Below are 26,787 nucleotides of genomic sequence, written 5' to 3' on the forward strand. Positions count from 1 at the left end.
GGCTCAGGTCATTATCTCTCTGCTCTTGAGTGCAAGCCCCGCTTCGGGCTCTGTGCTGACAGCTCAGAGCATGGAGCCTGCTTCAGATTCTGTGTCTCCCTCTCTCCCCGCCCCTCCCCTGCTCATGCCCTGTGTCTCTCTGCCTCTCAAAAATGAACAAATGTTGGGGCGCCTGGGTGGCGCAGTCGGTTAAGCGTCCGACTTCAGCCAGGTCACGATCTCGCGGTCGGTGAGTTCGAGCCCCGAGTCGGGCTCTGGGCTGATGGCTCAGAGCCTGGAGCCTGTTTCCGATTCTGTGTCTCCCTCTCTCTCTGCCCCTCCCCCCGTTCATGCTCTGTCTCTCTCTGTCCCAAAAATAAATAAACGTTGAAAAAAAAATTTTTAAAAAATGAACAAATGTTAAAAAAATAAAAATTTAAAGAAATAAAAAAAAAAGAACTTAGGTCAAAGAGCATCATTTCATTCTACAGATGGTTTTACTAAGATCCCGAAGCTAAATGGGTCCTTAAGATGCTGGCAGAAAGATCGAGAACACAGCCAACACACTGTGAATATCAGTGAGCTGTCGACCCACCCCATTACAGTCTGGTTTCCGGTACATATTCTTTTTTTTTTTCCAACGTTTATTTATTTTTAGGACAGAGAGAGAGCATGAACGGGGGAGGGGCAGAGAGAGAGGGAGACACAGAATCGGAAACAGGCTCCAGGCTCTGAGCCATCAGCCCAGAGCCCGACGCGGGGCTCGAACTCACAGACCGCGAGATCGTGACCTGGCTGAAGTCGGACGCTTAACCGACTGCGCCACCCAGGCGCCCCTCCGGTACATATTCTTAAACGTAAGAGCGCATAACAATCACCTAAGGCTCACCGCTGGATTTCCGATTCGGTGGGTCCAGGGTGGGCTGCAAAGTCCACATTTGAAACGAGCTCTCCCCCTCCCCCACCCCCACCCCATGGTGATACAGGCGATCCAAGGACCGCACCCTGAGAGGCCGTGAGAACCGATTGACTTCACAAAAGGCCTCTTGCCGCAAACCCTCGGCCGCCACCCACGCCCAAGCTCCGGGTGGACTCATCTCTGCCGCCGTCCGCCTGCCCCACCCTCCAGGCCCCGGTCGGCTGCGGGCACTTCAGTCGAATGTAGACCGGGGCGCTGAGCTGCCATTGCCAGCCACGACCTGGCTTCTACTTTTGCCAGCTACGACACCGCAAGCACTCCCGACTTCGGTATCCAGGAGCCTGTAACGCGGCCGCCCATTGGCTCAGCTCCGCACTGCTTGGCCGTAGGGCTTTCAAAGGCTTTAAAGACTGGCTGGAGTTCCAGGCTCCGCGGCCAGTCGGCGGGTAGGATCGCGTTCTAAGGGGCGGGTTCCGCCTGGGCCCCACCTCCCTCCGCTGCTACTGCCAGCTACTGCTGGCTCCGCTCTACTTCCGATTCTGTCCGCCGGGCGCGAGTGGGTCAGTCCGGTGTGTCTTTCTCTTGTTACCTCCCCCGGGTGGGTCTGTCCGGTCTGTGGTGCATTGGAAGGGAGAGGGGTTTGAGGTCAATAATGGATTTTGGATTTTTCACGAATTTCGGGTTTGCCTAACACTTTTAAAAGGAAAACCCAACGACTTATCTTCATCAAAGTTTCATCAAAGATTTTAACATCAAGAAAAGCACAAGCTCTATAATTTAAAGAACAGGTCTTTAAAGCGAATCCCTTTAACTTAAAAAAAAAACCTCATTAAATTATTCTTATTTTTCTGGTTTGGCTGGAGTAGGTAAAGACGACCGAAGATCAGGAATTCTCAGGCTTGCATCCGGCACCACTAGGTTAGCTACATTACAGGGCATTCGCTGCAGGCAAATTTGGTCCCCGCGAAAGTCTTCACGTTGTGAGGATTTATGGGACTCCCCTGCTACGTTCAAATACTAATAAAAATAATAGCTAATGTTGAGTGCTTGCTAGGTATTAAATGTCTCTTAACCAGTATCTGAATTAATCCTCCCCAAGCTACAGAATGTGTTGGTACTATTGGCTCTAAATTATGGGAGGGGGAACATTGGGGCATAGAAAGTTGTGTGTTTCCCAAGGTCACCAAGCTAGTAAATGCTAAAGAGGTGATTTAAATCCAGCCTGAACTCCTACAGCCGTTCAGAGCATTCTTGAGATAAGATCATACATTTGCTTCTGCCCCAGTCTCTATTCACTAGCATTTAGAGGCTGAGCCAGGAGAGGATAGTATCCACCTTTTGGACACACCACTATTATGTCTGGGATTTAACAGGAAGTGTTGATGTTCCTTTTTCAAATTTAGTGTGTTCTGTTAAATTTTACAAATATTTGACTTTGGCTAATTTCAGGATCTTGAAAATCTGCCTTTGCTCTTTCAAATGATAACATATTAAAATGTTTAATTTTTTTTTCTTTGATCCCCCAAGCTGTAAGGAGAAATAGGAATAGGAAAGTGGAATCCAGTACTTAGGAAGAAATTCTCCTTTGACTCAGGATTCCATAGTGGGATGATGAAGTTCTTCCTCTGGTAACTTTAGTAATCTTATTTGATGTGTCCCAGATTGGGGTGTGTGTGTGTGTGTGTGTGTGTGTGTGTGTGTGTGTGTGTGTAGTTCAGGAGGGCATTGGGATTAAAATAAAGTGGTGGAAAGTTACATACTTTCAGTTATAGGTAAGTCCTGGGGATGTAATGTACAACAAGATGACTATATGTAACACCGCTGTATGGTATATTTGAAAGTTGCTCAGAAAGTAGATCCTAAAAGATCTCGTGGGGAGATTTTGTTTTTTAAACTGTATGAGGAGATGGATGGTAACTAAACTCATTGAGGTAATCATTATACAATTTATATAAGTCATTATACTTTGTATCTTAGACTCATACAGAGCTGTATGTCAATTATGTCTCAATAAAACTGAAACAAAAAAGTCCCAAAGGCATTAGAACACAGGATTCCCTATGAGCCCAACTTGCTGGAAACAGTCCTGGGAAAATAGAGATTTTCCCCTTACTTATCGCATTCTTTGAACTTGGCAAACAAGTTTTGAACACCCGGTAACATAATTTTTCATGTAAATTAGGCTTCTGAAATGTCCTCCAGTTTCTGCCACTGTCAGAGATTGGTGTAACAAAAAAAAAAAAAAAGTTTTTTAACTGCAAAATGCAAACTCTGCTTTCTCTCCGTTTCTCAAAACAGAGACATGTGTAGTTAAAGAAATTATTTCTCTGGTGGCATTCTTTTCGTAGAAGGCTTGAATAATTATCACCCATGACTGAAGTTCCCCACAGTTTCAAAACTGATCCGGTTCTGTTTCAGGTAGCTAGAAATGATTTAGAGTAGGTTTCATATAGCCCTATTACTATTTGTTTCTTGCTTGAGTGAATCAGTATAATAGTGGTATAAACATGATATAATAACATAAGAAGAACGTTTGCAAAGAGGATTTCAAAGAGGTACATATTGGTTCTTAGAAAGGAAGTAGGGATAAGCTTAAAGGTCATAATTAAAATCTTTCTAGGGAAACCATAGCATTCAGTGGTAAGATTAAGAACCACACTACTGAAATGTAGCTTGCAGCCTGCAACCCATTCAACTGGCATTAAATTGGTAGCTGGTGAAATAAGTATTTTGAGTTGAATTTTAATTCTAATGTGCCTGGCAAAGCAGAATTGCGGTACATTTCATCTTTATAGATACAAAATTGGAGTGCACTGTGCTATTAGACATGTGTTCTTATTCACTAATATTAGTCATTAATTTCCAAACACACTGAGCTCTTACTATACTGAGGATGTGCACGATTTCATTCAATATTCAAAACCTATCAAGTAGCTACGATTAGTGTTTTTTTACAGATGATGAAGATGAAGGTCCAAGAGGTTAGATACCTTGCCCAAGAGCCAAAGCCAGGGTTTAAATATAGTGCCAAGTAAGAATCTTGACAATATATTACTTCTTTTCGGAGAAAGAAATGTTTCCATCATTCTATCTTTTCTAACTTCACCAACTACACTCCCATTTTAGAATGTGGCTTCCAACACACAGGTATACTTTTAATAAATAATATCTTCCAACTCTTAGAGTTGATTTTCCTGATGAGTGGGGATGAGAGAAAAAAGTTGGAAATACATTCTCTTCTGGCATAGTAATAAGATGATTCAGGAACCTTTTACTTTGCTAATGTAATTCCCAATTTGTCTATTGTTAATTCAGTCATTGTCAGTATAGAGCAGGGATGGGCAAACTAAGGCCAACAGGTCAAATCCAGTCCAGTGCTGGTTTTTAATGTTTATTTGTTCTTGAGAGAGAGAGAGAGAGAGAGAGAGGGAGAGAGAGAGGGAGACCCAGACTCAGAAGCAGGCTCCAGGCTTCTGTCAGCACAGAGCCGGAGGCGGGGCTCGAACCCACAAACCATGAGATCATGACCTGAGCCAAAGTCGAAGACTTAACTGACTAAAACAGCCAGGTGCCCCTCCACTGCTGGATTTTTTACAGTCCAAGACCTAAGAATGGTTTTTACATTTTTACTTCTTTTTTTTTTTTTTTTCAAGATTATTCATTTATTTTGAGGGAGAGAGAGAGCACAAGCAGGGGAGGGTCAGAGAGAGAGAGGCAGAGGGAGAGAGAATCCCAAACAGGCTCCGTGCTGTCTGCCCGGAGCCCAATGCAGGGTTCCATCTCATGAACCGTGAGATCATGACCTGAGCCCAAACCAAGAGTGAATGCTTAACCAACTGAGTGACCCAGGCACCCTGGTTTTTACATTTGTAAATGGTTGGAAAAAAATCAAGAGAATAATCATAATTTGTGCCACATGAAAACTATATGAAATTCACCAAAAGTGAGCCCTAATGAAAACTGTGGGCATTGGACAATGATGTGTCAATGCAGGGTCATCGATTATAAAACTGTACCTCTGATGGGGGATGTTGATGGTGGAGGAGTCTGTGTATGTGTAGGGGTAGTGAGTATATGGGAAATCGTATCTTCTCAATTTTGTTGTGAATCGAAAACTACTCTAAAAATAAAATCGTTAAAATATATATAAAATTTAAATTCAGCATTCACAATGTTTTATTGAAACACAGCCGCACCCATTCATTTGTATATTAATTCTGGCTGTTTTCACCCTAAAATGTAGAGAGTAGTTGAGACAAGCTGGCTGGAAGAGCCTAAAGTATTTATTATCTCAACTTTTATAGAAAAGTTTGCCCAACTCTGGGATAGAATAAGATTCTGGTTGGATTGCTGCTCCAGGAGTTGAACTTCCAGGCTTCAGAATCCTCCCTCCACCTCTTATTAGTTGTGAGGCTTTTGACAAGTGACTTCACCTTGCTAGCATCAGCTTGGTCGTCTTTTAAACTAAAATTATAGAATTCTTATAGGACTATTTTAAGGATTAAATGATTGAATACACATAAAGCACCAAATATGTGTTAGTAATAATTTCACATTCCTCTTATGCCCCCCCCCTTTAAAATCTGGATATATTTTCTTCCAACTCTTTGAATCTGCTTTTCTTATGTGAGGATACATTGGTCTGCCGAGGAGTCACTTCCTTGTCTACCAAGAAGCTCTCACGTGATATGGCTATATTCATTGCTTTCATCTTACCATCCAATTTGTTCTTTCCCCAACCCCCCTTTAAAAAAATATTTTAGTAATCTCTACACCCAGAGTCGGGCTCAAACTCACAACCCCCAGATCAAGAGTCGCACACTCTACCAACTGAACCAGCCAGGCGCTCCACTAATTTGTTGTTCTTGGTCAAAATTAGCTCCAGAATAGTAGTTATCCTATTACTTTATCTGTCTTCCAAAATGCAAAATTGTTAGCATGGCAAGTCAGTTTACCTTTTGCAATACCAGATGTCCTACTGACATATAATATTTTCTTTCCAGAGAACACTTATTCAAACATTTTTTGCCACTCTCCAATTCTTATAAAGCGACAACTACTCAAAACCACATGAATTCACTCTGAATGACTTAGCAAAAAATGTAGTAACCGAGTCACTATCCTGAAGATTTTTAAAGATTCTTATTCAGTAGAAAAAAAAAAACCAACCTATTAACCAATGATTTCTGGATAGATTGAAATTCCAAAGGCCAAAAGATACCCATTCATAAGTTACATAATTAGGTTCTGCCATTTTAATAAAGATATTTAAATTTAGTGGACATCTGAGCAGCTGTTATGTGTTATATCTCACACATAATCAACACTTATAAGAATGGACTTAACATTCCTACCCTCTTAACCAACTTTAGAGGCCAAGACAATAAAGTCAGGCTTTGAACTTTTAAAGTTCTTCAACCCCACTCACTGGTCACGTTGGGCAAGTAATTTCATTTTTCCGAGGCTCTTTTCTGTTTTGCAAGATAGGAATAATACTAGCTGCCTAACTGAGTAGTCATGGGAATCAAACAAGGTAGTCAATGGAAATCAGTTGGTGTGAGTGAGACAGATCATACTTTTCTTTCCTTCTTTACCTGTCAATCTTATACAATCCATTGACAAGCAATTCCCATTTCAACCAAGTCCTGTAAAGTTAAAGGAATTATTTTACTACCTGCTAAATTTCATGATCTCAGCCTATCAGAGTCAGAACAAAGATCAGCTACCTCCATTATGTAAGGTAGACGGAAGAGCTATCCAAGTGGTCCCTGTATTGCTGGGTTGTTGGCCATGTTTTCCTTGGCAATTTGAGTTTTCTCTGAAATGAGTGCTGGGAGTGGCAAGAATTTACAAATTTGTCCTTGCCTCTAGGTAAAGAATGTTCCTATTCATCACTAGTTTTCTGTAGCTAGGATAAAATGTCACAAATAGGGCGAGAATAAAGGTGAAGCAAGTGAGGGGCCTCATTCCGCAAAAAATTTAAGGAGGCACTCACTCTCCTGGTCATGCAAGATTTCAACACTAACAAGTTTTCATCCTTATCTGCTATATCCGGAGGAAGTCTGGCTTCACTGAAAACAAACAAATCTTATTCATTATAGGGAGGTTGTGTCCAATTGTCTTAGAGATGCAGGAGGGAGGGTTTAGGATGGGAAAGAAAACGTATCATTACTCTGGTCAAGTTTTACTGAACTCCCTTGAAATACAAGCTGGAGTTTAAATGCCCAATCTTCAGGGACTTTGGATCTGGAGGAGAGACCCACCCTGAATGCTCTACCACGTGTTCAAGGCAAGGGGTTCTTTTCAGGGTTCTCTTGCTCGCTCTGCCTTTTGGGCTTCCAGATCTGGGCAGATGTCTCTTTCGGTTAAGTTGTCCTAGCTCCCGTCCCAGATCACTTCCCTTCTGTCCCCTCGCCGCCTCCCCTTCAACCCCGACCTCAGTTACTCAAAAATTGAATTTGGGGCTAGGAGGGGCAGGCTGGAGCGAAGCTGTCCCTAGAGCCTGCGGCCGCGGCGAGGGTAACACGCCGCGCAGACGCCGGGAGACCATGGAGGATGCGACCAGGACCTTTGGGAAAGGTGAGCCCCCTCGACAGCTGTCCCCGGACTGGGGGCTCCGCGTGGCTGGGGATGTTGGCTCTGGGAGATGGGGCTGTCGGGCCATGGCCCCCAGACCAGCGCGGCGGGGAGGGACTTGAGGGGTTTCTCTGCACAAAAGCCGAATGAAATGTGTCCTCTCTGGGACTCGGGAGGCGGGGTGCGAGCAGTTCTCTTGGGATCCCCGGGAGGTGAGTGAGCCCACCTCCCCGTGGGTTCACCGGTCCCTCGATCCCTCCCACCCCCCGCAGGAAGCTGCCCCCCGGGGCCCGTCCCAGAGGGCCTGATCCGCGTCTACAGTATGAGGTTCTGCCCCTTTGCGCACAGGACGCGCCTTGTCCTCCGGGCCAAAGGCATCAGGTGAGAAGCTGAAAGCCAGAGCCACAGAGGCGAGCGGGGTGCTCAAAATCTGGGGCGCCCTGCCCGGATTTCAGAGGCGCTCCTTGTGTCCCTTTCTTCTGAGGCAGAGTCGGTAAGTGGTTAGCAGAGGGCGGGTTCTTTAGCAGGCGGTCCTGAACTGCACGGCTAGTTCGTAGCGGTGTCTGTGCCGGAAACTTCCAGGACATCTCGCGGTAAACTGAACCTTGCCTCTGGCGAGCCGGTTCCCTCCCGTAATGCTTGTGAAGGAAGGGCACTGCGGCTGCTACGAGGCCTTCTCTGACTGCTCCAGCGAATGGGCCCCCCACCCAGGCAACCAGGCAACTTCAGTTCACTTTCTTCATTCCGCTTACCGCATCCAGCATTTTATCCGTTCGTTCCTCTCCCCTCTACGCTCCTCGGCCCCACTGCCACCACCGCCACCCCCCACCCCGCCCCCGGTGGCCAAATGTAATTTCTTAGGGTAGGGCTTTTGTCTGTTTTACTCCTGAGCTAGAAGAGAGCCTGGTGCATGGTAGGTGTTGAAAAATATTTTTTGAATGAATGAACAAATAGTTCCAATCAATGAAGTAGGTAGAAAGAACTGCAGTCAAGAGGTGTCTTGAAGGTTCTAACATACCTGAGAAATAGGTACATTTTCTTCCAGAAGGAATTTGCAAAACTAGCACCTGCAGAGGAGGTCTGGGTATGGAACTGGGTAGAGCAACTTTGCTGGAATACGGACTGAGGAGTGCAGCTAGCCAGAGCCAAAGTGTTGAGGTTGTGTTATTCCAGGCTTTTGACTCTCTTGGAGAGTCATTAAGGGATTAAGGGAGTCATTAAGGGATGACTTCAGAGTTTCAGACTGATGTCAGAGAAATACCAAGAAATAATAATGGAGAGACATTTTATTATGCAATTCTGTTCTGTTGAGTGTATATGGCATACACTTCCAGATTCTTCCTTATGGCTTGAGTCTAGTTGGCCCTAAGGTTACCTATTTAAAATAACAACAGCTCCAGGTTTTACCCTTAAGTGACAAATTGATAGTTTAGGAAGCAATGTAAGTATTTCTTTAGGGCAGAGTTTTTCAACTTTGGCACTATTGACATTCTGGGCCAGGTAGATCTTTGGGGTGTGTGTGTGTGTGTGTGTGTGTGTGTGTGTGTGTGTTTGGGGTGGGGTGGGGTGCTGTCCTCTTCATTGTTGGGCATTTAGCAGCATCCCTGGTCTCTACCCATTAGATATGACAATCAAAAAGTGGCTCCACATAGTGACATATGTCCCTGCAGAATGGAGCAGGATTACTCCTGGCTGAAAACCACTGCTTTAGGATTTAAGATACTCTCCTTGACTGAGCAAAGAATATACTCATTTGTTTCCTTTACTCTTTTAAACATATGAGCACTTCTGGTAACTTTATAGGCTTGAGCCTCTAATAATAATAATGGGAAGAATAAAAAAGTTATTACATGCTTATGTACCTAGGCACTGTCCCAAGCACTTTAGACACACTTATTTGATCCTCACCACAATGCCAAGATGGCCACAATGATTCCTCCCATTTTACAATTAAGGGCACTGAACACAGAGAGGTTAAGGAATTTGTCCAGCATCACAAGCTAGACAGTCCAAACCACAGGCAATCTGATGCCAGAGTTTGAGCTCATAACTACTAATATTTACCATATCCTTTTGTGACTTGTTAATATCATATTTGTATTTGCAAGCTTTAAAACGTAGGAAACTCTGTAATGCTGTGCTTAAGAGTGTGAGCTCTGAGTCAGACTTCCTGACTCTCAGCTTGGCTGTACTATTTCCTAGCAGTGATAATGGGCAGGAGATTGAACCTCTTGGAGGCAGGAATCACAAAGAGCAAACAAGACAAGGCAGAAAAAATGTTTAGCTCGTCTTTTTTTTTTTTTTTTTTTTTAGTTTATTCATCTTTGAAAGAGAGAGAGACAGAGCATAAGCGGGGAAGGGGAAGAGAGAGGGAAACACAGAATCCAAAGCAGGCTCCAGGCTCTGAGCTGTCAGCACAGAGCCTGATGTGGGGCTCGAACCCACAAACTGCAAGATCATGACCTGAGCCGAAGTCAGACACTCAACCGACTGAGCCACCCAGGCGCCCCTAGCTCGTCTTAACTATAGCAATGGAGACAATGATGTTGCTATGTATTTTTCTTTGTAGAAACCTAAACTTTGAAAAACTTATTGCAAATTGAAATTTTATAATTTTATAAATTTTATAAATTTTATAAATTTCCATATGAATGTGTCTGCGTAAGCCTCTCATTTTTGTTCTGTCTTATTTTCCCTCTGCTTTTGAAGACATGAAGTAATCAACATTAACCTGAGAAACAAGCCTGAATGGTACTATACAAAGCACCCTTTTGGCCAAATTCCTGTCCTGGAGAACAGCAAATGTCAGTTGATCTATGAATCTGTCATCGCCTGTGAGTACCTGGATGATGCTTATCCTGGAAGGAAGCTGTATCCATATGACCCTTATGAGCGGGCTCGCCAGAAGATGTTATTGGAGCTATTCTATAAGGTATATCCAAAATTTTAAAAAGCCACTTACAGTCTATTTTACTTTGTATGTCTTTCCCAAACCTCAGTTCATTTTTAAAGCTAAATCATTGATGAGGTTGTTTTGTGTTAATACTACGTGCATCTTAGAAGGAAAACTAGTATGGAGTAATAGTAGGGCTCTCACCTCTAAAATTAAAGATGAAAGGCTTAACTGATAGGTTCTTTTCCATTTCAACTAGGAGACTCAAGAGGTATGGTTACGGTGTGGTCATGACCATGTGCCTCAAGGTGGGAAGGTTGAAAGAGCTGAAAACTGGTAGCGCTTTAAGGGGAATATTTCTAAGGTTTCAGGTAAAAAAAAATTCGGGTGTTAAGAAGGTAATGCATGAAGGGGGACTGGACTTTATGCAGAGCAACAGTGCCAACTACCCAGGAAACATGAAGAAGAGAGAACAGGGGATACCTGTTGATAATATAAGAAAAAAAGGAGTTTAATGATAGTTCTCTTTGAAAAGAAATAAAAGGAACTCAAGAACATTAATGGCTGACCTATCTTGAGCATTTATGCTGTGCCAAGCATGGCCCTACCTGCGTTATAAAGGTCAACTCGCTTAACGCTCCCAACAGCCCTGCAAGGCGGGCACTGTTATTGTATCCATTCTTCAGATGACAACACTGAGGCTTAGAGAGGTTAAGTGCCCCACCGCAGATTGAACAACGAAGAAGTAGCTGAGCGAGTAAGGAGCACTAGAGACCCCCTTTAAAGTGCCTTGTTTTGCCAGGGTGCTGTGACAGTGGATTCCTGGAACCCAGAGATGGCATGACCCTCCCAGGAGGTGGGGAACCTGGATGTGCGTGTTGTCCTGTTCAGTTGGAGTGATAAAGCTTTGGCTGTGTTTTCAGGCAGAACAGGAGCACAGAGTTTCCTTAGACTTCTCCACTAAGAACCTGTGTTCTCTGATTAGGTCCCACATTTGACCAAGGAGTGTCTGGTGGCCATAAGATGTGGGAGAGAATGTGCTGATCTGAAGCTAGCCCTGCGTCAGGAATTCTGCAACCTTGAAGAGGTACAAAAGGGGGCCCCTCTCCTGGTCAGATTCAGTGGAAGAGGTGATACAGGGTCCTGAGCCTGACCCCTTGCTTTCACAGACTTATTCTTTCTGCCAGAAGTTGATAAGTTCAGGTGCCAGTCATCTGGTTTTAACTTGTGGGTGCTTGCTCCCCACTAACCTGTTATGGAACTATTCTTGAAAATCTGGCAAGGAAGGGGGAAGGACACGTGATGAGTTTCTTCCTTTCCCCAACTCACCACATTCTTTACTGCTGCATGGCTTCTGTACTTTCTGCCAATGAGGCTAAGATTTATATTCGTTAGGGATTTTGTTTGGCTGCTAGCAAAAGGGACCTTACTACTGTAAACTTATTTTATAACAGTTTGCTCTCTCACATAAAAAGTCAGAGGTAGTGCAGTTCAGGGCTATTTTGATGGCTTCTTTATAAAGTTATTAGGGACTGAGGCTCTCTTTCCATCTGCTTGTCATCTTTAGTGCAGGTCTTTCATCCTCAAAATGACAAGATAGCTGCTGGAACTGCAGCCATCATTTCTAAGTTCCAGGCTGAGGAAAGGAGAACAAGGGGGGAAAAATGGTGAAAGGCCATGCCCCTTTAAAAGGCTTTCCCAGAATCCTTACTCAATTATTCCTTAAATCTCATTGGCCGCAACTTAGTTGTTGTGTGAGAACTATGTGCAGAGCCAGCTGGGAAATGTAGTCTTTTAGCTGGGGACACCTTGAATAAATCAGGGTTCTGTAATCAAGAAAGAGGGGAGAGTGGCTATGGGTAGGAAAGGAGCAATCTCTGCCAGCAGATCGTTCCCTAACCTGGCAGTAATACAGCTACTTACCCCTTACCTCTAGAATGATCTGAAAGGTGGTTCTATGACTTCCTTTAAATTTGTTCTAGAATCTGATATGTTCCCTTTATGGGGCTGGGAGTTGTAACTCTGTTGGCAGCTAGAGAATGCTATTTTTATCCCTTTCAGGGAAGGCTGATTATTAATTCTCTTTCATTTGACCTTTGTCAAGTGGAAGTAGGTTACATTTATTTACATTTCCAGCTACCTATCTTAGATTTGTACAATTGCAGTATTTATGGATGATGAATAATTATCTATAAGAAAGGACTTCTGAAAGAAGAAGAAGCTCTGATTTATAGCATTTTCTATTATTTTTTTAAATGTTTATTTATTTTTGAGACAATGCGAGAGACAGAGTGCAAGCAGCGGAGGGGCAGACAGAGGGAGACACGGAATCTGAAGCGGGCTCCAGGCTCTGAGCTGTCAGCCCAGAGCCCGACACGGGGCTGGAACTCACGAACTGTGAGATCATGACCTGAGCCGAAGTGGGACGCTTAACCGACTGAGCCACTCAGGCCCCCCTGATTTATAGCATTTTCTGATTTCGGTGCTGTAAATACTCCCACCAAATGCTGATTTGACCTACCAATGTTGTGTGCCCAGGGTTGAAAAGAGATGTGATTGGTGATTGGTCAGCTCCGGCACAACACTGAATAACACATTTCCTCTTTATCTTCAGTAGCTGAGTCCTAGAAATAATTTGTTAAACTAGCTGAGGTAGGTATATACCAAAATACTGATGGTATTTAAGGACCACTGAATATTCAGGATTGTTCTAGCAGACTTGAATATGGTTTTTGTCCCATTATTAGCAAGACTTATAAATACAATGTAGGCAATATCAGAATCTGAAACATGCCCAGTTAGCTTGATCCACTCTTAATACCAGTATATTGACTCTAGGAGATTCTACTGAGATGGAAACTTGTCAGAATAATTTTGATAGCGAATGTTCCCTGACTTGTGCAACTCTTTTGCATGGTTTTATATAATCAGGATTTTGTGTGAGCTGAAAGTACATTAAATATACATGGTCTTTCTGAGTGATAAGTAAGGCAAGATACTGATACATAATCTTCTGCTCAGTTTACTGCTTGCAGCCTTAAACTGTGACAGTTTCTCTTTTTCAAGTAATGCCCTGACTTTTAAATTTGTTCTTAAAAAAGTTTCATCAAAATTAAAGATTCATTGTGCTTGTTATTTAGCCGCATTTTTCTGCAATATGTTTACAATTCTTTGAGATACATTACTGCTGCATTCATTATCAAACTGGCAGAGTCCCCACTTGCTTTCCTGTTCCAAACATTTGCATGAGCTTTAAAATGACAGGGATGCCCTTCCCTAATCACACTTTCTCTTGTCAAACCGATTTTCTAGCCTCTGCTGAATCAATCTCAGTGGCACACGTCTTTTTAGCTTTATTCTTTTTTTAACGTTTGTGCTTGACTTCGCCGTGTCAGAATAGCACTTGAGCCCACTTTCGTTTTATCTTTGTGGATTTGAATGTGGCAGAACTTTCAGAGGTTCCTTTCTTTGGGGGGGCGGGGCTAGTGCCTTCATTCTAAATATTTTCATTGTGGAAGCAGTCAGCCCAAAGGCAGTGAAAGACAGGATTCGGCCAGATTTCTCTGATGCTGCGGAATTTTGCTCTGATTCAGCGTTTCTGTGTTATGAATTCTGTATCCTGGCTGTTGCTTGGTTTCTTGCCAATCATCATGGAACTCAATAAAAGGGAATGAGAAGGGTAGTAACAGATAACTCTGGAAAACACAATCTGCCTAGGAGGGAATGACAACCTGCCTAGTAACTTGAGGCCTTCAGCTTCCGGGGGCCACAGGACACCTTATGTTGTTTTTAATTCTTTTTTTTTTTTTTTTTATTAATAAATGTTTATTTATTTTTGAGAGGGAGAGGGAGAGAGAAAGAGCAGGGAAGGGGCAGAGAGAGAGGGGGACAGAGAGGGTCTGAAGCGGGCTCTGCACTGACAGCAGCTAGCCTGATGCGGGGCTCCAACTCACAAACCTGGAGATCAAGACCAGAGCCAAAGTCAGACACTCAGCTGACTGAGCCACCCAGGCGCCCATGTTTTTAATTCTTGGTATTCCCCAACCTGCCTTGTGATGTCTCCACGCAAAGCTTCCCATGTCGCCAAATTTGGTTACATGTCTTGTGTTTTTAGTGAGGTCAGATTTGTATAAGCTGTATTGACATCACCCAGGAACATCTCTAGTTAAGTATTTTTGTGATTCCAAATTTCTCCCCTAATGTTAATTTTTTTTAATTTTTTTTTTAACGTTTATTTATTTTTGAGACAGAGAGAGACAGAGCATGAACAGGGGAGGGGCAAAGAGAGAGAGGGAGACACAGAATCTGAAACGGGCTCCAGGGTCCGAGCTGTCAGCACAGAGCCCGACCCGGGGCTCGAACTCACGGACCCTGAGATCGTGACCTGAGCCGAAGTCGGACACTTAACCGACTGAGCCACCCAGGCGCCCCTACCCTAACGTTAATTTTTGATCTGTCCTTTCTCCTCTCCAGAAAGAATACATTTGTGCCCAATTAGATTATATTTTCTTGGTTAAGTTTTGCTATTTTTCCTTAATTTTTATTAATTTCAATAATGAAATTATATGTTGCTTAATTATTTATCCTTTGATGTCAGCAGGACATGAAGGAAAGAAAGTTTGTATCTGGCTAATTGTTCACTGAAAATAATTTTCTATAGCCTTTTGTGTATGGCAAACTATAACCTAAATTTATTTTGTTATCAACAATTTAACATGTCTACAAACTAAATTAGTTGTTACTAGCTATGTTTTTATAACAGCTTTATTGAGATATAATTCACATACTATAAATTCACCCGTTTCAAGTATACAGTTCTGTGGCTTTTAGAATATTTACAGAGTTGTGCAACCATCACTGCTAGTTATTCTACAACATTTCATCATCTCAAAAAGGAACTCCTTAGTCATTAGTATTAGCTTCCCATTTCTTCAAAACCTTCCCAGCTATCAGCATCCACTAATTCACTTGTCTTTGTGGATTTACCTGTTCTGGACATTTCATAGAAGTGGAAACATAGAATGTTAGCCTTTCATGAGCTTCTTTTACTTAACATAATGTTTTCAAGGTTCATCTTTTATTTTTTTTTTTATGGCTTAAAAGTATTGCATTATACGGAGATACCATATTTTGCATATCCATCAGTTAACGGACAGGTGGGTTGTTTCCCCTTTCTGGCTATGACAAATAATGCTGCTGTGAGCATTTATGCATGAGTTTTTGTGTTGGATGTATGTTATCAGTTCTCTTGGGTTTGCTAACTGATTTAGCATGTCTACTAATGTGCCATTAATTTCAGTTGTAATCACCATCCTTCCACACTAGGAAACCGATTATCCTCTATTCACAATGGCTAATTGAGTGTTTTTTGTGCTGTTGCTACTTTGGTAACTTTATTCACTGTCCAGTTCTGACAGCTGCTTTCCATGTAAATGAATATTTGCTATATTTCTGTTAATAGCCTTCTGCTATACCATCTACCACCATGTAAATAATAGAATAATAATTATTCTCATCATGTAGAAATTAATTTTACTTTTCTCCAATTATAAATTAGTATTTGTTCATTAGAGAATTTGGAAAATATAGAAACTAAGAAAAAAAAATCCATAAGCCCATTACCCAGAAACAACTATTGGTATTATTTTGGACTTATTTTGTTTTCCTTTTCTGCTATGTAGTTGAAATTGTACTGTATATAGAACTCGGTTATCGTTATGATGTAAAGATTTTCCCATATTTTTATAAACTCTAGAATGCTTGTTTATATGTATAAGAGCATTTTTAAAAGAAGCATTATTTATGAGGGTGAAAAATTATAAACCTTAATGTACATTCGACAGGAAATGGCTAGATAAATTATGTTCATCTTGGGGCGCCTGGATGGCTCACTCAGTTGAGCAGCTGACTCTTGATTTTGGCTCAGGTCATGATCTCACAGTCTGTGAGTTCAAGCCCCACACTGGGCTTTGTGCTGACAGCGTGGAGCCTGCTTCGGATTCTATGTCTCCCTCTTTCTGCCCCTCCCCGACTTGTGCTTTCTCCCTCAAAAATAAATAAATGTTAAAAAAATTTTTTTTAAATAAAAAAAATTATGTTCATCTTGTGGAATTCTGTATGGTAGTTTATTTTTAATGTTTTTTAAATTTATTTTTCAGAGAGAAAGAGAGAGAGAGAGCACTAGTGGGGGAGGGGCAGGAGAGAGGGAGACACAGAATCTGAAGGAGGCTCCAGGCTCTGAGCTGTCGGCACAGAGCCTGGTTGGGGGCTTGAACTTGTGAACCGCAAGATCATGACCTGAGCTGAAGTCAGACGCTCAACCAGTTGAGCCTCCCAAGTACCCCTGTATAGCAGTTTAAAATGAATGAAGTAGATCCATGAGTACTGCCATGAAAAAATTGCCTAGAAATATTTAAGTGAATTACACAGTTATACAGATGGCATGATCCCATTTTTGTAGAAGAAAACAAATGTACATATGTGTACATATGCATGTAAATAAATGTCCAGAAAAATGCCTTTATAGATAGATATCACACTCCCAATAGAGGTTGCTACTGGGAAAGGGATTAGAACTGGGATGAGAAAGAAAATTTGGTAAGAGCAGGGATGGGGAGGGCAGGTCTTTGCCATTTATACTGCTTTCTTTGTGGGGGGCGCCTGGGTGGTTCAGTCAGTTGAGTGTCCAAATTTGGCTCAGGTCATGATCTCACAGTTCGTGAGTTCAGGCCCCGTGTCAGGCTCTGTGCTGACAGCTTAGAGTCTGGAGCCTGCTTCAGATTCTGTGTCTCCCTCTCTCTCTGCCCCTCCTCCACTCATGCTCTCTTTCTCTCAAAAATAAGTAAACATTAAAAAAATTAGGCTGCTGTCTTGTTTTTAAATAATGAGAAAGTATTTCTGTATTACATGTACAATCTTTAAAAACAGAAAAAAAATCACTTTCTTTCTACATAATTTGCCATGTGTATAAACCATACTTATTTATCCAGCACACCCATTAGGAGTTTTTAGATTGTTTCTGGTTGTTTACCATTGAAAGGTTCTGTAAGAAACGGCAGCTGTTCTTTTTTGCATATAAAAAAAAATTCTGTATTTTAGAATATGTCCTTAGGCCAGACTTTCAGGAATGGAATTACCAGATCAAAGGGTATGAACATTTAGAGGCTGGAGCAGTGTGTTGCTAAATTGCTTCCCCAAAGACTTGGGCTGTTTGCGCCCTCCCCCCCCCCCCAGCAGTGTATAAAAATTCTCTTTGCACTTCCCCCTTTCCACTGTTGGGAGATTTCATTAAAGATGATATTTGCCTGCTTTGGAGAGAAGCAATAGTTTTTCATGGTTGCCTTAATTTGTATTTCTGTGATTGCTAGTGAAGTGGAAGATTTTCCCCCAAAGTGTGCCATCTCTTTGGGTTTTGTGAAAATGGTCTGTTATCCGTCTATCAAGATCTTCCTGATTTTCCTTGTTGAGTGTAAAAGTTCCTTATGTGTTAAAGAGTTCCTTATGTATTAAGGATATTTGCCTGTTTTTTTTTTTTTTTTTTTTAATTTTTATTTTTATTTTTATTTTTGGGACAGAGAGAGACAGAGCATGAACGGGGGAGGGGCAGAGAGAGAGGGAGACACAGAATCGGAAACAGGCTCCAGGCTCCGAGCCATCAGCCCAGAGCCCGACGCGGGGCTCAAACTCACGGACCGCGAGATCGTGACCTGGCTGAAGTCGGACGCTTAACCGACTGCGCCACCCAGGCGCCCCATTTGCCTGTTTTTAAAAACGCTTTTTTTTTGTTTTCTTTTTTTTTTTAACTTTTAGTTTGGCTTATTTATTTATTTTTTTTTTGTACATGTAGAAATATAACATTTAGGGGCACCTGGGTGGCTCAGTTGGTTAAGTGTCTGACTCTTGTCACGGTTCCTGAGATCGAGCCCCTTGTCAGGCTCTGTGCTGACAGCACTAAGACAGCTTGGAATTCTCTCTCTCTCTCTTTCTCTCAAAAATAAAATAAACTAAAACAAACAAAAAAAGAAATATAGGGGTACTTGGGTGGCTCAGTCGGTTAAGCGTCCGACTTAGGCTCAGGTCATGATCTCACGGTTTGTGAGTTAAAGCCTTGCATCGGGCTCTGTGCTGTCAGTGCAGAGCCCGCTTCGGATCCTCTGTGTCCCTCTTTCTCTGCTCCTCCCCTGCTCGTGCTCGCTCTCTCTCAAAAATAAATAAAAATATGAAAAAGTGTATTTAAAATGGAAATATAACATTTAACCGTATTGTGCTATAGGTCTTTCCCGTTGTGATTTCTTCCACAGCTTTTACAAATAGGAAGTCGTCTACCCCTTCAGGAGAAATGGAAAATATTCATTTTTTTTTCACCCACGATCCATCACTTTAAAGGTATTGGACTTGTCAAGCCTTGGCCTACTAGCTTCCCCTCTTACTATCGTGCTCATACACATTGGCAAAAGAAGTGAGCCCATTAAAAGGACCCCAGCATAGAATTTTCAGGATGGTCCTTTAATCCCTGAATGTTGACAAATTGCATTCTGAATCTTCATAGGGGACTCCAGGTCATAATTGTTGAGCAGCAGGAGGGGGTATGTTCTGCCCCAGAACCTACTTCTGAGGCTTCTTTCCAGAGGAGAAATGGGTTTATATGTACTCTAGTTTGTCCTCATAGTTTGTTTCTATACCCTTGGTTCATTTTACAGGGAATCAGTTCTTTCTCGCTGGCTCAGCCTCAGCAGTGCTTCAGTGTAACAGGGACCAGAAATGTCAGAAATGTGAAATATTGAGAATCTTCTCTCTCTATCTTTTTTTAATATTTATTTATTTTAGAGAGATTGAGAGAGAGAGAGAGAGAGAGAGCAGGGTGGGGCAGAAAGAGAGGGAGACACAATCTGAAGCAGGCTCCAGGCTCGGAACTCTCTGCACAGAGCCCGATGCAGGGCTTGAACACTAGGGCTGTGAGATCATGACCTGAGCTGAAGCTGGGGCTTACCCGACTGAGCCCCCCCAGGGGGCCTTTGAGAACCTTCTCTTATTTTTTATGGACTCAGATTTCTTCCCCCTAGTCGAGTACTTTTCTGCTACTTCTGGAGAAGGGCCTGCCTTGCTGATGTATTGGCAAGTGGTTTTGTGTCTTTTGGGGCGGGAGGGGAGCGAGGTTCTGCTTCTCAGGAACTGTTTCCTTCAAGAAAAAAACGCTCTCTTTGTTCTCCAGCGAGGACAGCAGCGCTCCCTCAAGCCACTGCTCTGTCTGCCCTCTTTGGAGGCAATGACAGTGGTGCAGGGCAGCGACCTCCTCAAGTTAAGCACAGTGAAGCATTAGTGAAGCTGATCCCAAGCTTTACTAACCAAGACTATAGATGGAAGCTTTTTAGTGTCTAGTCTGAGGAAGTCTGGGATTTGCTTCTCTTTAAGATCTTGCTTCTCTCACAAAAACCGTACAGATTTCTTTTACCTCCTTGGTAAACTTCCAGGGCAAGCAAAGGCCAGGGCGCCTTACCACGTATGGCCACAAGGGGGTGCTCTGCGCTTCTTCCTTTCACCCGCGCTCTAGGGCGAACCTCTTTTGGGTCCTCCTGGGGGAGCCCGAGAGGCCCTTACAGAGGACAGGGAGCCCTTTCATCCGGGCTTTTTCACGTTGAGGGGCTGGAAACACTGTACCCAACGGCCCCTCCCTCTTCATTTGCGTGTTCACTCCTTACCTCTTTTGACATCCACAAGCAAGGGAAGTCTAGTAGTCAATTTTCAGTGAAAAAAGTAGATTTTTAAAATACATATATATATTTCAGGACATCAAATGTCTTTTCCCCAATATCCTAGTTCTTAAGCTTGGATTGGAGATGTGTTGATACTTTTAGGAAAGTGGAGAGCTAGAAGCTGGAGTCTCGCTTCCCTCAACTGCCCGTGTGTGGCCTGGGGGGCGATGTCTGGGGCCTTGGAATAAAAACACCTCTGTAAGCAGGCTATTTTGCCTTGCTTGGCATACCAGAGACAATAGTTCTGAAAGTGAGGGATTCTATATGTGAGAGGTGGGTGACAAAAAGAACTCAAAATAGAGTTTTATAAAATGGATATTAGCATAACCACTGCTAAGTGGGGTTGAGGGAGCACAGCTTCCTATTCCATTTGTGACAATAAAACACTTAGGGAGGATAAGCCACTGGAGATTAAGATTATCTGTGTACTCACTATCCTACTATCCTGTTTTACTTCTGACTATCCTAAAATCTTTCAGAGGAGCTAATTGGCTATAGGCAAGGGACTAAGTTTAAACTGAGAACACAGGAGAACTATCTTAGTAATATTGACCAAAGACCCTCTTATCAATGGAATAGAACAAGAAGGAGAGAATTTTGTAAAGATTTTATTTTTAAGTAATCTACACCCAATGTGGAGCTCAAACTCACAAACTCACATGCCGTGCCCACTGAGCCAGCCAGGTGCCCCAGAAGAGAATTTTGATAAAGTTTTTTTTTGTTTTTGTTTTGTTTTGTTTTTTACTGTGATTGTGTCTCATCCCCCAATGGGCTGGTGCTCTGGCAGAGCCCATGTCTGAGAGAGAGAAAACAGGACTGGGGAGGGAGTTCTCACAGGGAAGCTCACAGTTGGACCAGCCTTGGCCAGAGAGGGGTGGAGGCTTTCAGAGTTTGCTGATTCTAGGGTTTTTGCTGATACTTAAATTTAAAGAACAAAGAATTCACAAGAGACTGTGACTGCAGTCGTCATACTTAGATATCTGAAGTTCAACAACACAAGGGCTGACTCTAGTATGGGAATAAGGAGAATGCTGTTTTCGTCTGAGCTCCTGCACTACCCAGAGAGCTCCTTCACCTCCCTAGGAGTGAGTTTCCTCCCCTGAAAAGTGAGAGTCTCTTTGTGCTTCCATGTGAGAGGCAAGAATTGGCTCACCCGGCGTGTTTTCCTCTCCTCCTCTGCTGCCAGGAAACTCAAGTCAGATTCAAAGATTTAAGGAACTCTTCAGGCCCCTGGGCTTGATATTTCCTTCCTTGTTTTGACCTTCTGTTCTAACTTTTGTTTTTTTCTGATCTTAGTGGTTTTTAAAAAAATTTTTTTTTTAACGTTGATTTATTTTTGGGACAGAGAGAGACAGAGCATGAACGGGGGAGGGGCAGAGAGAGAGAGGGAGACACAGAATCAGAAACAGGCTCCAGGCTCTGAGCCATCAGCCCAGAGCCTGACGCGGGGCTCGAACTCACGGACCGCGAGATCGTGACCTGGCTGAAGTCGGACGCTTAACCGACTGCGCCACCCAGGCGCCCCAGTGGTTTTTTAAAAAAATTTTTAATGTTTATTTTTGAGAGACAGAGCATGAGTGGGGGAGGGGCAGAGAGAGAGGGAGACACAGAACCCGAAGCAGGCTCCAGGCTCTGAGCTATCAGCACAGAGCCTGATGCAGGGCTTGAACCCACAAACCGTGAGATCATGACCTGAGCTGAAGTAGGATGCTTAACCGACTGAGCCACCCAGGCGCCCCTTTCATGTTTTTTTATTGCACAGATTTTTTACACTGCATCTCTAATCCTGTGTGTAATGAGCATGGTGTAAAAAAATGGTAAAGTGGGAGGGGGGGGTCCCAGTAGAGGAGTTCCAGTGACCCTTACAACACTGATGTTCTGTGATTCTTAAGGGAAAAGCCACTGCACATATCTGAAGGTATCAGATTTGCGTGGAAGGGAGCTCGCTTACTGAGGGTCTTAAAGGTTTCAATAAACCTGTAAGGAGGGCTGGCCAGGATGTTCTACATCACTGGCACATGTCTGCAAAGGAGCCAGCACTTTGTGCTACTTTATAGGAAGATGGCTATTGTCTTGGGACTTTTATTATTTAAAAAGTTGTTTGTTTAATGTTTATTTATTTTTGGAAGAGACAGAGAGAGAGACAGAGTGCAAATGGGGGAGGGGCAGAGATAGAGGGAGACACAGAATCTGAAGCAGGCTCCAGGCTCTGAGCTCTGAGCTGTCAAGCACAGCTCAAAGCCTGATGCAGGGCTTGAACTCAAGAACTGCAAGATCATGACCTGAGCCAAAGTCGGATGCTCAACTGACTGAGCCACCCAGACACCCCTCTCTTGGGACTTTTAGACTGCCCTGTGAGAAATCTGGGGGGAGAAATGCCTGTCTGAGGCAGGAGTCAAGAATCAGAAGCTGTATCAAAAACTCCAAGGAGTTTTGATGTTACACTTGAATTTAAGAAAGCCCAAGGGAGGGGTGCCTTGGTGGCTCAGTTGGTTAAGTGTCTGACTCTTGATCTCAGCTCAGGTCATGATCTTAGGGTCCTGAGCCCAGGCCCCACGTTGGGCTCTGGGCTGGGTGTGAAGCCAACTTAAGGAAAAATAAAAGAGAGAGAGAGAGAGAAAGAGGAAGGAAGGAAGGAAGGAAGGAAGGAAGGAAGGAAGGAGCAAGGAAGGAAGGAAGGAAGGGAGCCCGAGGGAATGTGTAAATGTATTTTGGGGGTGGGAGAGATTGGCTGAGAATAATACTTCATCTATTTCATCCATATGCTCATTTTGACTTTTTACTGTATCAAGTACTTTGATAGGGCTTGAATTACTTTGAGTGTTTATATAAGAATTAATTATATATGTAACATCATGTATATCAAAGACATACTCCTACTTCGAGTAAATAAAAAGCTTTAAAATATATACTAAATAAATATCAATTACTAAGCAGTTATTCATTTTTGAAATATCACTTTACCAAAGGACCCATCATGGGTTCTAATAAATGTCCATATATGATTTGTTTTGACAAGGACTTTCCCAAGAGCACCGCTGCTCTGTAAACAGAAGAATTATACAGATGTTCTGGGGTTGATCGATTTAGATTTGGTTCTGATTTGTGCCATGAAGCCAACAGTAAGTTGGAGAAATATGTTTCAAAGCCAGAGATAAAAGTTTGGATAATTACGATCTATTCCTGAACACAAAGATTTGGTGCTATCTAGAACCCATGAAAACTGAACAATTTGTTCTTTTCTGCTGTAAGTCAGATCTGTTTTCCTTATGCCTTAAAATAGCCTCTGTCTTGAGTTTTCATTGGCCAGATTCTACTGGTTTAGTTCCATCCTGTTAGTTTTCTTGAACAAAGTCATGCTACCTAACGTTTTTTTAGACTTCCAGGACACCAGTCACATAAACTCCTCTTTACCATATTGGGGGATAACGAAAACTTAGATTTGCTTTTTCCTCTGAGAAGGGTGGCAGGTGGGGGGATCCCGTTCATCTTTTCTGTCAGGGACGGATCTGCTTTCTGTAGAGGTAGACTCTGGACATCTCTATGCTTTCTCATCATAAGAGCTTATGTTTATTTATGCATGATTACGTAACTCCTCACCATAACTTCTGAGGTGGGCGCTAACTTACCACCATGTACAGATGAGCAAATTGAGGCAAGTTGCCCTGGGTTCCATGTTGAATAGGAGGTAGAGCCCAGGATAGGATCAGGTCTGACTGCTCCTGAGCTCACCTTTTTTTTTTAATTTTTTTTTTCAACGTTTATTTATTTTTGGGACAGAGAGAGACAGAGCATGAACGGGGGAGGGGCAGAGAGAGAGAGGGAGACACAGAATCAGAAACAGGCTCCAGGCTCTGAGCCATCAGCCCAGAGCCCGACGCGGGGCTTGAACTCACAGACGGTGAGATCGTGACCTGGCTGAAGTCGGACGCTTAACCGACTGCGCCACCCAGGCGCCCCATGAGCTCACCTTCTTAATGACAACCCTAGACTACATCACAGAATCCATAAGCTGGTCTGGAGTATGAAAAATCAAGCCTGAGTGGTAGAGATAGGAAGATAGAAATGTATCTAAAGGATGTAGGAATCTGGATCTATAGCTGTAGGGGAGTAAGCAGTTGATTATGAGTTATATGGGTCAAAGAGAGTTGTTTGCTTGATTTACCTAGGTAACTGGCCCCATACTTTTCTCTTTGGAAAGACCTGGTCCAAAAGTAACCTGTGTTAGACATTTTCGCTTTTAAAATTTTCAGGTACTTTTTTTTTTTTTAACTGGCTTTTGGTTATCTGTCTGTTGAGAGTTTATCTGTTTGGTTTACAGTCTACCTATCTGGGTAAATTTGTCCCATTGGGAAATGAGACATTCTATTTTAATGTAAAAAGTTGACAGTGACGAGTGGCCAGAAGTGTATAGTTCAAAGAGCTCAAATAAAAAAAAGAAAAGATGATATAAAGACAGTGTTGGGATTTGAGGGAGTCCACGAAGACCATTTGCTCTTTCCTGCTTTAGTTATACATTGATTGAGAAATGTCTAAAGAGGAAGACATATGGAGACTACAGTATTCCCTTAATTACAGAGAAAGTGGGTCCTGGAAAATGAGGGAGCAGGGTTCCTAATGTGGTCCCCTGCCTCTCAGTAATGGGCAGCGCTGTCTTGGGGCAGGGCCCCTGTCTCCAGGAACTGAGCTCATCCATGGAAAGTTTAGCACACGGAGGAACGTGTTCTAGGCTAAGAGGGCAGAGCTGGGCTCCCTCTGCTTGGGTTTTCCTCCAAGTTCCCAAGTCACATGAGCCACCCCAGTGCTCCAGTGTTGAAAGGGGGGAAGGGCTGAATGTGGCTGGGAGTTTGACCATAAAGGAAGTGGACGAAACCTCAGGAAAAGGGAAGACTGACTGCCTAACAAATTGCAAGGAGAATCAGAGCCTTGGTTCTCTCTCTTTGGGAGTAAATTTGATATTTGTATTTAGCATCTATAAACAGGAAGCAGGTAGGTGAATTAACTTGCTTTTGTTCTATTTAAACTTTTAGATTCTTGGCTATCAGAACACCGTCTTCTTTGGTGGAGACTGTATATCCATGATCGATTACCTCTTTTGGCCCTGGTTTGAGCGGCTGGATGTGTATGGAATAGCTGAGTAAGACATTTGACTGTGGGGTTGCACTGGGTAACAAGTAGAATGACCAGCCACACAGCATGGAAAGTTAGGGATATTTAAAATAGATGAAGTTGCCCGGTGGACCTGGGGAGACCATGTAGGGGTCCGCAGCCAGAACATGTGCTTTGTTTCGTTGCTCAGAGACGTTGAACTTGTATTGGGACCTGCTGTACTCCCAGTCCAGCGCATAATTGGGCGCTGGACAATTATGGTGTTGGGGAACCAGGTCCTGCCCCGGTAGAAGTGCGTCTGTACCCTCACGATGCGCAGGCTCACACCTACCCAGCCATGCTCTCCTGCACCTCCCACTTGGGCTGTCTCCAAAGGAAGATCACATAAAACATAGTTAGATATTTTAAACTATGTCTCCTCTGGAGATGGAGTACTGAACCACGGATCGGGAACCCTCACCTCTTCCTGGATTTCCCACTCACCAGTGGTACTATTTTGAGCAAATCACTTCCATATCCTAGACCTAAATTTCCTGATCCATCTTTGAAAGGGCTGGGTCAGCTCCATTATTTCAAGGTTTGATGATGGTTTTACTGATTTTTAAAAAGTGTTTTTGGAAACGACTTGTCTTGTTTCAAACTCCCTAAAGTAAAATCTAACAATGACAGAAGAATGTTTCTTTTTGTGGCGGGTGGGGAGGGGGGTGTCCTTTTGTTGGTAAACAGTGAAGCCCAGACACCTTACTTCCTGGAACAATCAGTCCACAAGCATTTTAACTTGTGAAAAGCAACAACAACAACTTCTGTAAATTCCAAACGTGCACAGCTGTTCCCCAAATGAGCTTTTCCTCCAGTCAATGATCATGACCAGTTGATAATAAGGTAACCAAGATAACTTCATTGCCCAAACAAACCAGTCTTTTGTATCTTGTCAATCTAAGAAGCACGCCTGCCACCTTTACCCATGGCTTCCCTTTCAGACAAGCTAACCGTTCTTTCCTGTCCTGCAGCTGTTTGAACCACACGCCAGCTCTCCGGCTCTGGACAGCAGCCATGAAGCAGGACCCCACAGTGTGCGCCCTTCTCATAGATAGGAGCATTTTCCTGGGCTTCTTGAATCTTTATTTTCAGAACAACCCTGATGCTTTTGATTATGGGCTAACTTGCTGAGTCTCAGTCTCCCCCTTCACATCCAGAATTCCCAAGCACGTCGTGACTCTACATCAGGGATTGTTTTGGTGGGTCAATCAATCTCTGTTCATTTTCTTTGAGGTTCTCAATAAATGTGGAGACAGAAAATGTATTCTTTCTCACAATCCGTTTGTATGACTCCTCAGGCCTCTACCTTCTGATGATTCTCAAGAAATCTCAAGTGCCCAGTGCCAATGTCCAAGCACATTTTGGGAGCCTGTGTGCCTCCTGGCTCCTTGGCCTTTGGCCCAGTTTGACCTCCAGATCACTGGTGCTCAGGCTGATGTGGAGGTTCAAGGCCTGCCCATCAATGATGTTCATCACTACGGATCGGGCCCCTCCACAACCTCCCTGGAGAGAGGAAAGCT

At 43.1% G+C, this 26,787-nt stretch overlaps 1 protein-coding gene across 3 annotated transcripts; it reads left to right on the top strand.

The window, feature by feature from the left end:
- The first annotated feature begins 1,492 nt into the window (after nucleotides 1–1,492).
- GSTO2 (glutathione S-transferase omega 2) lies at nucleotides 1,493–26,531 on the top strand. 3 transcript variants are annotated; one of them, XM_040486364.1, is made up of 8 exons: nucleotides 1,493–3,929; nucleotides 7,367–7,477; nucleotides 7,747–7,855; nucleotides 10,184–10,406; nucleotides 11,353–11,454; nucleotides 18,668–18,752; nucleotides 25,150–25,256; nucleotides 26,239–26,352. In XM_040486364.1, exons 2-7 carry the CDS (start codon nucleotides 7,447–7,449, stop codon nucleotides 25,227–25,229), a joined length of 630 nt encoding a protein of 209 aa, XP_040342298.1. In that variant the 5' UTR covers nucleotides 1,493–3,929; nucleotides 7,367–7,446; the 3' UTR covers nucleotides 25,230–25,256; nucleotides 26,239–26,352. The 3 variants fall into 3 exon arrangements, with proteins under 3 accessions (XP_040342298.1, XP_040342297.1, XP_040342299.1); XM_040486363.1 differs by lacking the exon at nucleotides 18,668–18,752 and having other exon boundaries at nucleotides 1,514–3,929; nucleotides 26,239–26,531; XM_040486365.1 differs by lacking the exons at nucleotides 11,353–11,454; nucleotides 18,668–18,752 and having other exon boundaries at nucleotides 1,514–3,929; nucleotides 26,239–26,531.
- The last annotated feature ends 256 nt before the right edge of the window (nucleotides 26,532–26,787 follow it).

Source organism: Herpailurus yagouaroundi, unplaced genomic scaffold (assembly GCF_014898765.1).
Source record: "Herpailurus yagouaroundi ecotype Mexico unplaced genomic scaffold, PumYag 163, whole genome shotgun sequence".
Taxonomy (NCBI): domain Eukaryota; kingdom Metazoa; phylum Chordata; class Mammalia; order Carnivora; family Felidae; genus Herpailurus; species Herpailurus yagouaroundi.

Excerpts from the sequence above, each read along its gene's own strand:
- GSTO2 (XM_040486363.1), top strand. The coding sequence starts at position 7,447 with ATGGAGGATGCGACCAGGACCTTTGGGAAAG. Across the intron at positions 7,856-10,183 it reads CTCCGGGCCAAAGGCATCAG|ACATGAAGTAATCAACATTA; the intron begins GTGAGAAGCTGA and ends CTGCTTTTGAAG. Across the intron at positions 25,257-26,238 it reads GATGTGTATGGAATAGCTGA|CTGTTTGAACCACACGCCAG; the intron begins GTAAGACATTTG and ends CCTGTCCTGCAG.